This window comes from Chiloscyllium punctatum, chromosome 1 (genome assembly GCF_047496795.1).
Source record: "Chiloscyllium punctatum isolate Juve2018m chromosome 1, sChiPun1.3, whole genome shotgun sequence".
Classification (NCBI taxonomy): Eukaryota; Metazoa; Chordata; class Chondrichthyes; order Orectolobiformes; family Hemiscylliidae; genus Chiloscyllium; species Chiloscyllium punctatum.
The window spans coordinates 113829411-113848260 of record NC_092739.1 but is presented as its reverse complement, the minus strand read 5'-3'; the positions used below and the strand labels follow the sequence as shown (position 1 = coordinate 113848260).

Genomic DNA, 18850 nt, shown 5'->3' with positions numbered 1-18850 from the left:
AGGGGTGTTGACATAATGAAATCAGACATGTTTTCATGTTAAGGACAAAGTAGGAATTTAGAATAAAGGTTTTATACCTTGTTGTAGATGACAGTTCGAAAGCAGGGCAGAGGGAAATGTGCTGAATAACCTACTCTGCTCCCATGTTCCTAGATACAGATTGTATGATTCTGGTTGTATTAAGATAGAATTAATTTATGTGTTTTGCTCAACCTGCTTCAGTGTTAACTGATGAAAACAAAAATCTTTACTATATGATACAAGCACATCTTTGTGCACCATGTCATTCACCAATAAAATGATTTTTTTAGTGGAATTTATCATTTTAAATACCTCAAATAGATAAATACTTAATATTCTAAATTTACGTGAATATAGACAATAGACAATAGACAATAGGTGCAGGAGTAGGCCATTCTACCCTTCGAGCAAGCACCACTATTCATTATGATCATGGCTGATCATCCTCAATCAGTTTCCTGTTCCTGCCTTAGCCCCATAACCCTTGATTCCACTATCCTTAAGAGCTCTATCCAAATCTTTCTTGAAAGTATCCAGAGACTGGGCCTCCACAGCCTTCTGGGGCAGAGCATTCCACACACTCACCATTCTCTGGGTGAAGAAGTTTCTCCTCAACTCTGTTCTAAGTGACCTACCCCTTATTTCTAAACTGTGTCCTCTGGTTCGGGACTCATCTATCAGCGGAAACATGCTTCCTGTCTTCAGAGTGTCCAATCCTTTAATAATCTTATACATCTCAATCAGATCCCCTCTCAGCCTTCTAAACTCAAGCGTATACAAGCCCAGTCACTCCAATCTTTCAGCGTAAGATAGTCTTGCCATTCCGGGAATTGACCTCTTGAAGCTACGCTGCACTCCCTCAATAGCCAGAATGTCTTTCCTCAAATTTGGAGACCAAAACTGTGCACAATATTCAGGTGCGGTCTCACCAGGGCCCTGTACAGCTGCAGAAGGACCTCTTTATGTTTATGTGACCTGTTGTGTCATTATGTGGGCCTTTAAACACTTGTAAGTCATTTGAACATCCCTAAGACCAATGTAAAACCAAGATATTTTCAGAGATTTTCTCCTCAAAACCAAATGTAACGTTGAACTAGGATGAAACCCATTGTTGTTGAGGTATTTAAGAAAGAATTGGATAGAGCTCTTAAAGATAGTGGAGTCAAGGGTTATGGAGATAAGGCTGGAACAGGATACTGATTGGGAATGATCAGCCATGATCATATTGAATGGCGGTGCAGGCTCGAAGGGCTGAATGGCCTACTCCTGCATCTATTGTCTATTGTCTATTGTATATTTTCACATTGGGATGATATGAGTGTGAATAATTCATGGTACTCTAGTTTTACTTGTCAGTAATGCATTTGAGTTTTCAATTCCCAGTTATTCAGTTCGATACAAAGGTTATGCAAGCCTCTTTTGTTTCATTAATCAGACTTCCAACATTTTAAAAATTTGGATCATGTCCTTCTGTTCACTTTGTATCCAATATAGCAAATTTATTGAACTGGCTAGGGCTTCTTTGGTTAAGTGCAGCATCCTGTTTGGATCTGAGCCAACAAAAAAACAAGAAGACATCATGTTTAAGCACTGGTGTGTGTTGCATTGGCTAACCTCAACTGAAATCAATAATAGTGTTTTACTGTTGAGTACGCTGAGGTCGTAAGTGTGAAATGTCATATGAGCCTTAACCTTTGCTGCTATCAGTTCACTCCTGCTGAAAGGCAACCAACATGTTCAGTGCTCAGGCTCTTACAAAGAAAAACATTTTGCCAAGATTCCGGCATTCAATGGAACGAAGCAATGGGCAGGGAAATAAATTCATACCTTGTTTGTAAAGGGAAAATTGGTTTAAAACTTCCTTGATCTCAATAAAATGAAGCTTTTCCTTTTCACTCATATGATGTGGGCACTTTGAGAAGGTGGTGATGAGCTGCCTTCCTGAACTGCTGCAAACCATGTGCTGTAGGTAGAACCACAATGCCCTTAGGGAGTGAATTCCAGGATTTTGACCCAGTGACAATGAAGAAATGGTAATACGTTGCCAAGTCAGGATGATGAGTAGCTTGCAGGGGAACTTGCAACTAATGATGCTCCCATGTATCTGCTGCCCTTGTCCTTCTGGGTGGAAGTGGTCATGGGTTTCAAAGGGTGTTGTCTAAGGATCTCAAGTGATTTTCTGCAGTGTATCTTGAAGATAGTACCTACTGCTGATACTGATCACCGTGGTAGATGGTATAGATGTTTGTGGATTTGTTGTCAATCAAGCAGGCTACATTGTTCTGGATAGTATCAAGCTGAGTGTCAAGAGTGCTATTGGAGATATACCTGCCCAGCCAATGGGAACATTCCGTCACAGTCCTTGTAGCTTGTGTACTGGCTTTGGGAGCCAGGGGGTGAGTTACTCAATGCTGTATTTCTAGCCTCTGACCTAAGACCATGAATGTATAAGACAGTGTACCTGACCCCATCACCACCCACAATACTGGTAAATTAGTATCTCTGCTGGTAGATAATGTGATCTTATTTCTTTTAAAGCTCTGACTGATCAGAGACAACACAAAAACCTGAGATCATTTATGGTTACAGCAGAGAAGATGGCCATTTGGCCCTTCACATTCATGCCAGTTCCCTATGAGAACAACTCAGTATTTTCCACATTGCCCTGTAGTTTTTTAAAACTTCAGATAATTATCCAATTACCCTTTTGATAGGCATGATTGAATCTGCCTTCACCACTCTTGGGCATTCATTCGAGATTGTAATCACTTGCTGTACAAAAAAAAAAGATTTTCCTCATGCTGCCTTTTTGATTTTTGCTATTCACCTTAAATTTGTGTTCTCTGGTTCTGCCAACAGTTTCTCCCTACCTGCTCTTTCTGTATCTGTTCATGATTTTGGACATCGTTAACAAACCTCATTTTCAATCTTCTCTTCAGAGAGAACAGCCCCACCTTCTCAATCTGTCCAAATAACTGAAGTCCCACATCCCTGAAACCACTCTCATTTACATAAAGATTTTAATGAGAATATAGGAGGTATGGTTAGTAAATTTGTGAATGACTGCAAAAGTGCCGAAAAAGTGAGGAAGATTATCTGAGATTATAAAGGGATGTTGATCAGTTGGGCCACTAGACTGAGGAGTGACAGAAGAACTTTAATTTAGATAAATGCAAAATGTTGCACTTTGGTGAGAAGAACAAGAGCAGGACTTACACAGTTAGTGGTAGGGCCCTGGCAAATGTAGTAGAACACAGACACCTAGGGTGTTCAGGGACATAGATCTTTGAAAGTTGCATCATAGATAGACAGGGCAGTTAAGAAGACATTTGACATGCATGCCTTCATTGTTCAGACCATTGAGTGTAGGAGTTGGGACATCGTGTTGCTGTTGTACAGGACGTTGGTGAGGCTATTTTTAGAGGACTATGTTTGGTTCTGGTGCCCTACTGCAGAAAGGATATTATTAAATTGGAGAAGGTAGAGAAACGCTTTACAAGGATCTTACTGGGATTGGATAAGGAGTTATAAGGAGAAGCTGAATAAGCTGAGACTTCTTTGCTGGAGCATAGGAAATTGAGGGGTAACCTTAAAGAGGTTTAAAAAATCATGTGGGGCATAGATAAGGTGGAATAGAAAAGGTCTTTTCCCTAGAGTAGAATTCAAATCTAGGGGGCATATTTTTAAGGTGAGGGGAGAAATATTTAAAAGAGATTAGGGCAAATTTTTCACACAGAAGTTAGCCTTTGTAAAATGAATGAATCATCAGAGGAAGTGTGAATGTAAGTTTGCTCACTGAGCTGGAAGTTTCATTTTCTGACGCCATACTAGGTGACATCATCAGTGAGCCTCCAGTGAAGTGCTGGTGTTATGTCCCACTTTCTGTTTATGTGTTTAGGTTTCCTTGGGTTGGTGATGTCATTTCCTGGGTTGGTGATGTCATTGCCTGTTCTTTTTTCTCAAAGGGTGGTTGATCGGGTCCAAATCAATGTGTTTGTTGTTAGAGTTCCTTTTGGAATGCCATGTTTCTAGGAATTCTTGTGCATGTCTCTTTTTGGCATGTCCTAAGATGGATGTGTTGTCCCAGTCAAAGTGGTGTCCTTCCTCAAGTGTATGTAAGGATACTAGTGATAGTGGGTCATGTCTTTTTGTGGCTAGTTTCCGGGTGTTTAGCTTTCTGCCTGTTTGTCCAATGTAGTGTTTGTTGCAGAGGACCAATCAGAGGAAGTGTTAGATGCAGGTACAGTTACAACATTTAAAATACATTTGAATAGGTACGTGAATAGGAAAGGTTTAGAGGGAAATGGGCTAGGAGCAGACAAATGGGACCAGTTTACTTTGGGAGACTTGCTAGGCATGGACTAGTTGGATCGAAGGGTCTATTTCTGTGCTGTCTGACTCGACAGGGATAGAATTAGGTCATTCAGCCCATCATGCCTGCTCTGCCATTTGATCATGGCTAATATGTTTCTCAACTCAATTCTTCTGCTTTCTGCCTGTAACCCTTCATCCTCTTATGAATCAAGACTTATATCTGACTTAAATATACTCAATGACATGGCCTTCACAGCCTCTGCAGCAAGGAGTTCCACAGATTAACCACCCTTTGTCTGAAGGAATCCTCCCTCGTCTCATTCCTATTGGAAGGATGTTGCAAAACTTGAAAGGACTCAAAAAAGATTTACAAGGGTGATGCCAGGGTTGGAGGATCTGAGCTATAGGAAGACGCTGAATAGGTTGGGGCTGTTTTCTCTGGAGCATCAGAGGCTGAGGGGTGACCTTGTAGAAGTTTATAAAATCATGAGGGGCATGGATAAGATAAAGAGACTAAGTCTTTTCCCTGGAGTGGGTAGTCCAGAACTAAAGGTGAGAGGGGAAAGGTATAAAAGAGACCTAACGGTGGTGAGTGTATAGAATGAGCTGCCAGAGGAAGTGATGGAGGCTGGTGCAATTACAACATTTAAAAGGCATCTGGATGGGTATATGAAAAGAAAGAGTTTAGAGCAATATGGGCCAAGTGCTGGCAAATGGGACTAGATTAGATTAGGATATCTGGTCGGCATGGGCAAGTTGGACCGAAGGGTCTGTCTTTGTGCTGTACACCTCTGACTCTATGACAAAAGGATTGTCCTTCCATTCGGACTATGTGCACTCGGGTCCTAGTCTTTGTTATGGATCAGGCCAGACTCCCTCAAGATATTTTAAGAAGGTAGCCAAGGCCCTAACTTTTTCTTATTTTAAGGCAGATGTGAAGTGGGTATTCCAGGTGTGTTTAGCTGATCAAACCACTCGGCTTTGAGCAAAACAAAATGTATTTAAACACTATAGTTGAAACATAGACAAAAGAAAATGGAATTTAGAATAACTTAACTGACCCGATACACTAACTATGACTAAGTAACTATTCCAATCCAGTAACATTCTATAAACACACCCCTTGGCTACCGGGTAAATTCAAACACAGATTCTTAAAGGCAGGTGGAAACAACTTCTACAGAGTTTTCTGATGAAGCTCAGAGTTCTTTACTGAAGCCTGGACACTCACATCTTGTGACTGCTACACCTAAAACAAACCAGAAAAAACCTGAACTGGGAAAACTGGGCACTCTGCTTCCATTATTAAACTAGACTCCTCAGCACTTCTACCTTTACAAAATCTCTTGTAAAAAACCAAGGACGAAGTAACCTTTTAAAGTGACAGCATCGTCACAGTCAGTCAAACTAATGGAAGCATCTTCTCCACATCCACCCTATCCAGGCCTCTCAGTATTCTCTAAGTTTCAATGAGATCCACTCATCCTTCTAAACTCCATTGAGTGCAGACACTGATTGGCTCTGGCAGAACCCAAACTGGACATCAGTGAGCAAGGTTTTTTTCATTATTCATTCGTGGGATGTGGGCATCACTGGCTAGATAAGTATTCATCTGTGCATCACTAATTGCTCAGAAGACAGTTTGGTGTCACATGTACGCTAGACCAGGTAAGAGTGGCAGATTTACTTCCCGAAGGACAGTAGTATTCCAGATAGGTTTTTCTTTCCTGAAAATCCAATGGTTTCATTGTCATCATTGTTGTTGGAAATAAAGTGCAGCTTGATAGCATTATTGTGATGACATAACTTTACTGATGATAGAGAGTGCACTGATGGGGCAGTAATTGGCCAGGTTGGATTTGTCCTACTTTTTATGTACAGGACATATTTGGGCAATTTTCCACGTTGTCAGGTAGATAACAGTGTTGTAACTGGAAGAGCTTGGCTAGGGGAGCCTCAATTTATGAAGCACAAGTCATCAGTACTATTGCTGGAATATTGGCAGGGCCCATTCCCTTTGCAGTAATCAATGCCTCCTGCCGTTTCTTGATATTGCATGAAGTGAGTTGAAATGGCTGAAGACTGAAATCGGTTTTGCTGGAGACCACTGGAGGAAGCTGAAATGGATCATTCATTTGGCACTTCTGGCTGAAGATTGTTGGGAATGATGCAGCCTTATCTTTTGCACTGGCTCTTTCATCATTGAGGGTGAGGATGTTTGTGGAGCCTCCTCCTCCAATGAGTTGTTTAATTGTCCACCATCATTCATGACTGGGTGTGGTAGGACTGCAGAGCTTAGATATAATCCATTGTTTGTGGGATTGCTTAGCTTTTTCTGTCACTTGCTGCTTATGCTATTTGGCATTCAAGCGGTCATGTTTGGTAGCTTCATCAGACTGACACCTCATTTTTACATGTGCCTGGCATGACCTCCTGCACTCTCCATTGAGCCAGGGTTGATCCCCTGGCTTGATGGTAATGGTTGAGTGGGGAAATGCTGGGGCATAAGGTTGCAGATTGTGCTGGAATACAATTCTGCTGCTGTTGATGACCCATAGCGCCTCATAGTTACCCAGTCTTAAGTTGCTTGATCTGTTCAACATCTATCCCATTTAGCATGGTGATAGTGCCACACAGCATGATGAAGGGTGTTTTCAATGTGAAGGCAGGACTTCATCTCCACAAAGAAACTATGGTAGTCACTCTTACCAATACTGTCAAGAGCAGATGGATCTGCCATGAGCAAATTTATAAGAATAAGATGGAGTATGTTTTTCTCTCTTCTTGGTTCCCTCACCACTGCCGCAGACCCAGTCTATCAGCTATGTCCTTTAGGACCTGACCAGCACAATTAATCATGTTGTTGCTGAGCCACTCTTGACGGTGGGCATTGAAATGTCTTACCAAGAATACATTTTGTACCCTTGCCACTTTCAGTGCTTCCTCCAAGTATTGTTCAACATCAACGAAAACTGGTTCTCCAGTTGAAGGAGAATCGCATGTAAGAGTCAGCAGGAAGTTTGCTTGCTCATGCTTTTCTTGGTGCCATGAGACTTTATAGTGTCTGGAGTAACATTTGAGGACACCCAGGGTAACTCCATTCCTTACTGTAGCACATCTCTGCTGGCTCTGTCCTGCCAATGCGGCAGGACAAATCTAGAGCTGATGATGGTGGTGTCTGGGACATTGCCTGTAAGGTATGATTCTGTAAGTATGACTACGTCAGGCTATGGCTGAACTAGTCTGTGAGACAGCTCTCCTAGTTTTGGTACAAGCCCCCCAGATATTAGTAAGAAGGATTTTACAGGGTGTTTCTGCTATTGTCTTTACTCTTGCTTAGGTCTATGCCAGGTGGTGTATCAGATTTCATTTCTTTATTGAGATTTCATAGGGTAGTTCAGAGTCAACCACATTGCTGTGGGTCTGGAGTTACATGTAAGCCAGACCATGTGAGGATGGTCGATTTCCTTCCCTGAAGGACATTACCAAACCAGATGGGTTTTTCTGAAATCAGCAATGGTTTCATGGTCTTCAGTAGATTCTTAATTCTAGATAGTTATTGAATTCAACTTCCACTATCTACTATTCAAGCCCAGTTCCCCAGAACATTAGCTGAGTTTCTGGATTAATAGTCCAGCGATAATATCTCTGTTATAGTGCAGTTGTCAGATTTTGGATTTACATTTACTTCTAAATCAAAGGTCAACTCAATCACCTTTAACTTAAAAGTAAAATTTATGATGGGTAAGCCTTCCAATTTTGAGGCAGTAAAATGTTTCACTTTGTACATTCCTGTTTGATAGCTATTCAAGATAACATGCAATAATTGTATAATCTCTTGTAGTGATTCATGCGTTGCTATGACATGATAAACACTATTGGGCTTTTATAACTTCAACTCCAGACACTGAGTACAGACACTGAGTGGCTCTGGCAGAACCCAGATCTGTTGTAGAATGGTTAATAAGATTTTAGTAGAACTTCTTCCAAGTATTGCAGTATATGATTTAGTTCTGTGATGTTTATTCGGTTTGAATGATTTAATGTTATTTGAAAATAAATGGTTAACTAGACTAAAGCAAAATACTGTGTGTGCTGGAAATCTGAAATAATAACCAAAAGTACTGAAATAAGAACTAGGAGCAGGAGAAGGCTGTCTGGCCCTTTGAGCCTGCTCCGCCATTCAATAAGATCATGGCTGATCTTTTCATGGCCTCAACTGCACGTACCTGCCCTCTCACCGTATCACTTAATAGCTTTACTGTTCAAAACAAAATCTAGCTTAGCTTTAAAAATGTTTACTGAAGTAGCATCAGCTACTTTACTGGGCAAGGAATTCCTAGATTTACAACCCTCTGGGTGAAGAAGTTCCTTCTCAATTCAGTCCTCAATCTGTTCTCTCTAATCTTGAGGCGATGCCCTCTTGTCCTAGTTTCACCTGCCAGTGGAAATATCCTCTATCACTTCTCTTATCTGTTCCTTTCATAATTTTATATGTTTCCATAAGATCCCCCTTCATTCTTCTAAATTCCAATGAATATAATCCCAGTCTACTCAGTCTCTCCTCATAAGCCAACACTGCCCCCCCCCCCAACTCCGGAATCAACCTAGCGATCCTCCTTTGCATCCCCTCCAGTGCCAGTACATTCTTTCTCAAGTAAGGAGACCAAAACTGCATGCAGTACTCCAGGTGTGGCCTCACCAGCACCCTGTACAGCTGCAACATAACTTCCCTGCTTTTAAATTCAATCCTTTTAGCAAAGAAGGATACAATTCCATTTGCCTTCCTAATTACTTGTTGTACCTGCAGGCCAACTCTCTGTGATTCATGCACAAGGACTCCCAGGTCCCTCTGCATAGCAGCATGCTGCAATTTTTTACCATTCAAGTAATAATCCTTTTTACTGTTACTCCTATCAAAATGGATGACCTCACATTTATTAACATTGTATTCCATCTGCCAGATCTTTCCCCACTCACTTAAAGTATCTGTGTTACTCTGCAAAGTTTCACAGTCATTGGCACACTTCGCTCTGCCACTCCTCTGAGTTAAAAATCACACAACACCAGGTTATAGTCCAACAGTTATTTGGAAGCACTAGCTTTCAGAGCGCTGCTCCTTCATCAGGTGATTGTAGAGAATAAGATCATAAGACAGAGAATTTATTAGCAAATGTTTACAGTGTGATGTAACTGAAATTATATTTTGAAAAAGACCTGGATTGTTTGTTAAGTCTCTCATCTTTTAGAATGAACATGTTGGTTTCAGTTCTTCAATATGTAAATCGCAGAACTTTTTTTCACATTCTCAGGTGAACTTTAACAATTGGTGTCATGTCGGCCCAGATAATTGCAGGTGTGAGGTGCCCTGTGTGAGGCTGTCTGTGCCAGAATGTTCAGGCTGATTCTAATCTAAAAAATGCATATACAGATTCTTACATGGACTCATGCAGTTTTTGAGCAAAATAAAATGTAATTCTGCAAGTACAAATTTATCCCACAAACTTATATGTGTGTGTGCATGTGCATGTGGGTGTGTGTGTTGGGGGTGTTATGAATGACTGTGAGAGAGTATGTGTCTGAGCGTGAGTGTAAAAAGATATAAGTCTGTGAGAGGGTGCGTGTGTGCTTATGAGTGTGGAATGATGAAGGAGCAGTGCTCCAAAAGCTAGTGCTCCCAAATAAACCTGTTGGACTATAACCTGGTGTTGTGTGATTTTTAACTTTGTACACCCCAATCCAATACCGGCATCTCCAAATCACTCATCTTAGTGTCATCTGCAAACTTTGACATAATACGCGTGGTCCCTAACTCCAAATCATCTATATAAATTGTGAATAATTGCGGTCCCAGCATTGGTCCTTGAGGCACAGCACTAATTACTGATTGCCAGCCAGGATAAGACCTATTTATCCCCACTCTTCGCTTCCTGTTAGTTAACTAATCCTCTAACCCAGAACGCCATGCATCTTTATCTTATGCAATACTCTTCAATTATCATTATTCTTTTTCAAGTGGTCTTCAAGAAAAAACATATTCAATTTAAAATGTTAGCTCTGTTTCTCTCTTCACTCATTGAGCCAGGGATTTCCCTTCTTATTCTGGTTAACTAGAAATTTAATATATTCTGCTCTGCCTCTGGAAGTTAATAAAAAGTTTGAACTGATGGGATGAAAACCTTCTCTTCCTGCTAACTGTAGGAAGCCTATATACAATTACAGCCGCAAAGAGTATGTAGCTACATTACAAACTGTTCACAAGTCTATCGTAAATTAGCAACATTCTTCAGACAGGCCATAGTGTCTGATATGGGATGGCTAACACTGGCAACAATGAAGGTTGCTTTCATTGGAATTAAAGCATATTCTTTAAATACAGAAACTTTTATTGACATGTAGTTTCTTGTTTGTACATGAGTTAATCATGTTTAATGCTAGCACTATGTGCCCAAAAAGAGATATGTTGCATTACCTAATGTTGATAACCCACTATTGATGGAAAGTTCACTTAAAAATATGTTCCAAACTATTCAAGCAACTGGATAATATTTGGAATGTCGACATTGATGGACCAAATGGTCTACTTTTGCTCCTATTTTCTACATTTGAATCTTAAGAGATGTGCACATGAGAGATTTTGTAAATAAAGATTTGATGAACCTCAGATTCAGTGGGGCTCAGACTCACAGCACTACAAGATCCTCCCTCCCTCCCTTACACTATCAGCAGCCCGCAAGATGAAACCTACCCAACTATACATTGAGTGCAGGCCTCTTCTGCCATTTGGCAAATAGATGTATTTACGAGACGTAGCCCTAAATTGAGAATTAATTGCCTCTCTTAATGTGGTACAGCTAATAGCACTTGACCTTCTAGAGAGTAGTGAATCTGTGAAATTCTTGACTACAAGGGGCTGTAGAGGATGGGTCAATGCTGAAATAGATGTTTAAACAGTCAGAAAATCAAGTGTTATAGGGAAAAGGCAGGAAAGTGAAGTTGATCATTATATCTGAAGTCTGTTTTTTGTATACAATTGTCAAAAGAATTTAAACACAAATAAAATTTTTTTTTTGGTTAGTAAAGTAGGAAAGACACCTATCACGTGGAAAATGAACCGAAACGGAATATTTAAGCAAAGGGACAAGGTTTACTAGACAAGTACCTGGAATGTACAGATTACCTTGCAAGGAAAGGTTAGACGGGCTAGGCCTGCATCCTCTGGAGTTTAGAAGAGTCAGAGATGACTTAGTTGAAAAATGCAGGATCCTAAGGGGACTTGACCAGTTGGATGTTGAAGATTCCCTGTTGTGGAAGAATCTAAAACTAAGGGCCATAGTTTAAAAATAAGGAGGCACCTATTTCAAACAGAGATTAAGAAACGTTTTTTTCTGTCTGGGTTGTGTGTCTTTGGAATTCCCTTCCTCAAAATATAGTGAATGCAGGATCTTTAATTATTTTTTGGGTAGAGGTAGGCAGATTCTCAACGACCAAGTGAATGAAAGAATTTTGGTAAGAGTTGAGGTTAATGTCAGATCATCCATGATCTTACTGATCGGCAGAGTAGACTCAAAGGGCCATGCGGCCTATTTTAGATTCTTGTTCAAATGTTCATGTTTCTCAGACCAGCCATGATCTCATTGAATGGCAATGGGCTGAATGGCCACCTTTTGCTCCTATGTCTTGTAGTCTGACTTATGCCTGACTATTTTCCCGCTGGTGGTGGCCCAGAAATTTCAGACTAGGAATCAGCTTAACTTGCCTCTAAGTTGTCTGCTGCGCATTTATATCTTAATGTGTCTTGAACCATCACTGGACAGTGTAGTCAATGTGTAGCATGAATAGAGCATCAAACTTTTTAAGCATGAGTTGCCCTTACTTATATACTTTAGTTCTGGAGATAAAGAGGAACCTCTTCACTCAAGTGCCAGTAAATCTTGAAACTCTCTATCCAATAGGGATGAGGAGATCCAGTCATTGAGAATATTCGAGATGAATTTGAGAGATTTTTTCATAATAAAAATATCAAAGTGTATGCAGATCATGTGGAAAAAGGTATTGAGATAGACAACCAGCCATAATCTTGCAAGTGGGAGAGCAGGAGGGTGAGGCTGAATAGTCTACTCCTGTTTCTATTTCTTATGTTCCTCTAATAACCACCTCTTTCCCCCCATCTCCATTGATAAATAGATATGTATTGAGATAATCAAAAGTTTTAAAACTGAAATATATTCTCGGTTTGTCATACATGCTGATGGTGGTTTTTATGGAGGCACTTTTTGGGTCACCCTTGTTTAGCATATTTGAGTGAAGTGAACACAGGTCATATGAGAAATGAAGGAAGCTACCAATAATGAGGTGCTACTAACTGTGTCCCAGGTTTATCAAAATTGGTCTCACAGTTTGACCTGTTGTCCCATAAATTAAACAATTCTCCCTAATTTTCGTTATCTCAACAGCCCAAGGGAGACTGAACGTGGAAGTCTCCTCTTCCACTTGCCTTTTTGTTTCCCTAATCATGTGCATAGTGGCTGATGGTTATCAGGCTCATCATTCCCCATATACCTCCAGCTCTTATGGCCACTCACAACCCTGGTCCCATGGCTGAAGAGTCCTTTGTTTGTAAGTCTCATGCTACAGTATTTTCTTGTACACTCCCTCAAAACACTGGAGTCTATGAGTTCTGGATGTTAGCCATGGATTAATCAGAGGGAGGGACCTAGTGATAAATTAATACAATCCTAACAAACAGAGAGAGAACAAGGTAGTCCAAGCACACCTCAGCAACAGGACAAAACAGTAATATTTACTGAGAGAAATTTGCTGTCATCAAATTACTAAGTGGCATCAGGAGACCTAAAGATACTCACGGAGTGAAATTAAGAAATTTTTGGAATGGGTTGAAAGTAACTGCAAAAAATGAGCCGTACATCATGTTCTTATTTTAAAAAGACCTGCAAGCTTTGAATCTCCAATTTATGTTTCACTTAAACACTTGTTGTTGGAGTGCGATATATAGTAACAAACTCTCTTAGGATTTTTAATCAAAGACTGAGTAATGAATACAATTAGACAGTGCTACTCAGGGTTGTTGCCAGACTTAACACAATTCACTCAATGGTGGAAAGATTGGTAACTGTACTCCTAAATCACACCCTTTTATAATCACATGAAGGTCCGCTTATGCAACCTTACAAAAGAGTTTTGTGTATCTGATTAGAATATATAGGAGAGATTTTCCTCTTTCCTGTACCTTGACGACATCCTGTTTTCAGGTGCAGGATAAAAGAACAGAGAGTTCTTATCTCCAGTATCCGCCCCCATATTTGCTGAACAGAAATTTTATAGGAACCTTAACTTCTGTACCTGGGCTTGTGTCTGCAGAATTAATATTCCGATGAGCTGAATCTCACCCATCCTGCCCTCCTTCTACTTTACAGAGAAGGTATCAAAAAGCACCAGCCTGTGTGTCTTAGAGGAGACCAGTGTAGGATTGTTTTATTGATTTTGTCCTACGGTGTTCAGTTTGGTCTGCAAATTGCAACACATTAATCAGGGCCATTTTTGACACTCAGTGATTGCTATAATGAAGATATCACACTTAACAGTTAACAATTGAGACCTGCATCATCACTTTCTGGCAGTAATCAGCATAGGCTCACTTACACTTCCCCTTATACTCTGAGTCTTACTTTTAATGAAAGGGTTCCTGGGTTGCAACATGCTGTAGGTAGGAATTTTTATGAATAGCAATAAAAGTAAATGAGTGAGAGAGTGATATGGGCCAAAGTTGCAGTTGAGTTTTTCATTAAAGCTTGAATCTTAGGGTGGTTACAGCACAGCAGGAGATCACGCAATCTGTTGTGTCCATGCGGGCCTTGTGCAAAAGCAGTTCAGCTATCCTATATCCTTGTCCGATAACCCTGCAAATCTTTTCCCTTCCACCAATTATCCAAAAAAAAGGCTACAGTTGAGTCTGTCTCTGCCACACTGTCAAAGAGTACATTTCAGATCCGAACCATTCACTGCATAAAATAAATTTTCCTCATGTTACCTTTGTTATTTTGCCATCCACCCAAATTTGGTTCTTGAGCCTTCTACCAATAACAAGAACAACTTATAGCATCTTACACAACATAATTACTCATACAACAATGGAGTTTTATAAATCAAAGTGTGACAGAGGCACGTAAGGAAATAATAGGTCAGATAAACAAAAGCTCGCACAAAGAGGTAGATTTTAAAGAGTGTCTGAAAGAAGAGTTTATGACCAAGCATCTGATGAAACAACCACTTATGGTGGAGCAGTTATAATTGAAAATACCCATGAGGCCAGGATTAGAGGAATGCTAATATCTCAGAGAGTATTATGTTGGAGAAGAGACAGATAGAGGCAAGACCATTGAAGAGAATTGAAAACAAGGAAGAGATTTTTATGGACAATCTAAGGTCTCAATTAATAACTCTCAAAAACATCAAGTATTTTCCCAGTCATGAATTCCTCCACTGACTCTGATCATTTAAATAGTCTTCCTATATCATGCTTTGATCTATCAAAACTTTGTCATGAATTTCATAGTTATTGTGTTGGTAAGGTGATATGAAGTAAGATGGAAGGAGGATAAAGTAGAGCATAAACATTGCAGAGGCATGTTGTTTCTACAATATACTGTAATTTTTCATCTAATCCTGTTCTCTTTCAGCAAGGGTCACTGAGTTCAGAAACGGAACTCTCCCAGTACTTTTCCCACCATGTTCCCAGCCAGTCGTCACTCTCAGACACAATGTTAACAGCTTCCAGTGAGGGAGACCACCTGCGGCAGAAGAGCACAAGTAACTCCTTAGATGACAGTGTTGTTGCTCCTCTGAATTCAGGTATGACTTATTCTAACCATTGTTTTTTAATGATACTGGGATGAAATCAGAAATCAGAGGATTTATTTTCTTGGAGTTGGTGGGGGACACGAATCAGGGGAGAAGGCCTAGTAGTAGTATCGCTGAACAGGTAACTCGGAGATCCAGGTAATATTCTGGGGAGATGGGTTCAAATCCCTTATACTTACTTCTAAAACGTAACAATCCAGTCTGAGGCTCATTAGTGCCAGGTTAAAATTGACTCCATAATCTTTGTCCAACCTATCAAAGAGGCTTGATTTGAATCTGAGCATCCTGATCTGAGGAAGACCCCAGTGAAATGCTCGTGTTGACTGATTCGTAGAAAAGTTCTGAGAGAGTTTTGCTTCTAAATAACAGTTTGATTCTGATTGACTCCTGTGTATTTCTAGCTGTTCTTGTTTCAAAATTTACCATTTCATCTCTTCTGTTTAAATAATAGTTACAGTTAATCATTTTCCTAATTTTGTACTGAGCTTTGCACAAACTAAAAATTTATGGGAATATAGTTTGTGGATCAGAAAATGCAAGAAATGAGAACAGTAGATGTCCCTTTGACTAATTCATAGCAACATAGAAAATAGGAGTAGGAGTAAGTGATTCCTCCCATTAAGCCTGCCCCATCATTCAGAATGATCATGGCTGATCCCACTCTCTCCCTATATCATTGATGTCTTTGGTTTAGAAATATTTCTTAAATCTATGGACATCTGAGAAAGAAATGTTGGGATTATGAGCCATTTTCCTGGTACTGTCTGTAGAAGATATGGGAAAAAGCAAGGATTATCATTAACTAGAAACGCAACAGAAATAGCCAGAAAAATATATTGGCTACAAGATAAGGTCAAAGGGTGGGAATTTTGCAGCAACTAACTCACCACCTGAATCTCCAAAGCCTGTCCACCATCTACAAAGCACAAGCCAAGTGTCTGATGGAATACTCTCCAATTGCCTGGTTGAATACATCTCCAACATCACTTAAGAAGCCCAACATCATCCCAAAAAAAACCCTGCTTAGTCAGCACACATTCACTAATTTAAATATTCACTCCCTCCATCATGGCATAGAGTGCTATCTACAAGGTGAACTTACCAACTAACCAGGGCCCTTTCAGCAGCACCTTCCAAACCCATGGCCCTACTATCTAGAAGCACAAGGCTTCAGACTCATGGGAAGACCATCAAGTGCATGTTCTTCTCCAGGCCATACAGCATCCTGACTTGGAACCATAATGCCACCCCTTTGCTGTAGCTGGGTCAACATCCTGGAAGTCCCTTCCTAACAGCACTGTAGGCGTGCCTACACTGCATTGGCTGCAGTGATTCAAAAAGACATCTTAACCACCAACTTCTCAAGGACATCTAGGGATAGCCAACAATTGCTGATCTCCCATGATAGAATTGAAAAAAGAGGTGGGAGCTGATGGGACCAATTTTACTTTCTCCCCATGAGATATAGAAAATGAGAGGGAAAGTATATTACTTCATAGGATTGTCACAAGATTTTCATGACTTCAGTTGAAGGGCAGCTGAGGACCAGCTTAACCTGTCAAAAGGATTAAAGCAGCCTTGGTCAATGTAGCTCAAAATGTGTTGCTGGAAAAGCGCAGCAGGTCAGGCAGCATCCAAGGAGCAGGAGAATCGACGTTTCGGGCATGAGCCCTTCTTCAGGTCAATGTAGCCCTGGAAATGACAAAGTCCATCTTCTAACTGATGGGTTGTTAGGCGTACAGTAATTATTTTCATTACAGGCAATTAGAAACAGGAGTAGACTATTTCAACTCATCAAGCCTGTTCGCGACTGATCGTTTACAGTTGGTTCTGCTGTAACATGCGTTTCTTCAACAAAAATTTTGACAATTGTTTGTAGAATGTGAACTTTCTTTACCTGTATTGGCTATAATACGATTCCAGCCACATTATTTTAAATGGTGCCTCTATTGCGCAATTTTCTTATAACACGAGATCGCACAAGAACAGAACTATCGCGTTATATCAGAACTGACTGTACTTTAACACACTTTGCTATACAACCACCATTAGATTCAGAAGACTCTCAAATGATTGATTTTCGACAACTTCTAGGGTAGAGAATTCCAATGATTCACCGCTTTCCAAGTGAAAAAATTTCTCCTTATCTCAGTCTTAAATGGTCTACCCCTTATTCTAAGGTTTCGTGCCCTGATTCCAGATTCACCAGCCAGCAGAAACATCTTCTTCACATCCGCTATGTATGTGTTTGCTAAGTTTCAATGAGATCACCTCTTATTCTTTGTAACTCTAGAAAAAGCAAGCTTAGTTTCCTCAATTTCTCACCATGAAACATATCTGCCAACCAGAAATAGTCTGGTGAACCTCTGATCCACTCCCTCTAAAGCAAATATTTTCTTAATTAGATGCAGAGACCACAATTATACACAGTGCTACAGATGCAGTCACACCAGTGCTCTATAGAATTGCAGAAAGTCATAGAGTCATAGGATCATACAGCCTATAAACAGACACATCATCCATGCCAACCAAGTTTTCCAGATAAACTAATCCCACTTGCTTGCATTTGGTCCATATCCCTCTATACCTTTCCTATTCATGTATCTATCCAAATGTCTTTCAAATGTTGTAACTGTACCTGGATCTACAATTTTGTCTGACAGTTCGTTTCCGTACACAAACCATCCCCCTGTGTGAAAAGGTTGCCCCTCAGGTTCCTTTTAAATCTTTCTCCTCTCATCTTAAAAATATGCCCCTTAGTTTTGAACTCACCCACCATAGGGAAAAGACCTTTGCTATGCCCCTCATGATTTTATAAACCCCTCAACCTCTTATGCTCCAGTGAAAAATGTCCCAGGCTATCATCATAACTCAAATCATCCAATCCCAGCAACATTCTCATAAATCTTTTCTGAACCATCTCCAATTTAATAATATCCTGTACTGAACACAGCCTCACCCATGTCCTGTACAACCGCAACATGACGTCCCAACACCTATATTCAATGGACTGAGCAATGAAGGCAAGCATGCTAACCACCCTGTCTACCTGTGATGCAACTTTGAAAGAACTATGTACCTGTACCCCAGACTTATCATTAACTGTATAAGTCCTGCCCTTGTCTGTTTTACTAAAATGCAATACCTTGCATTTATCTAAATTAAACTCCACCTGGAACTCCTCAGCTCATTGGCCCAATTAATCAAGATCCCTTTGTAATCTGAGATAACCTTCCTCACTGCCTCACTGTCAACTATGCCACCAGTTTTTGTGTCATATGCAAATGTAATAACCGTGCCTCCTAAATTCTCACCCTAATTGTTTAGTGGACCCAGCACTGATGTCTGGTCAAAGGCCTCCAGTCTGATAAACAACCCTTCACCACCATTTTCTGCCCCTTACTGTCAAGCCAATTTTGCATCCAATTGGCAAGCTGTCCCTGAATCCCATGTGATATAACTTTCTTAATTAGTCTACCATACAAAACTTGCCAAAGAATTTACTAACATCCATGTCGACAATGTTTTCCACTTTGCCCTCATCATTACTTTTAGTTACATCCTCAAAACCTCAAATCAAGTTTGTGAGACATGATTTCCCACTCACAAAGCAATGCTGACTATCCCTAATCAG

The 18850-nt window shown here is 40.3% G+C and overlaps 1 protein-coding gene across 5 annotated transcripts in view; it reads left to right on the top strand.

Annotated features, from left to right (window-relative positions):
• The window catches only part of pdzd2 (PDZ domain containing 2), a 544030-nt gene that overhangs the window by 467337 nt on the left and 57843 nt on the right, over positions 1–18850 (top strand). For all 5 annotated transcript variants that reach the window (XM_072572501.1, XM_072572518.1, XM_072572511.1 and 2 more), the window contains one exon: positions 15036–15207. In XM_072572501.1, the coding sequence (XP_072428602.1) occupies positions 15036–15207 (172 nt within the window). The remainder of the gene's footprint in view (positions 1–15035; positions 15208–18850) is intronic.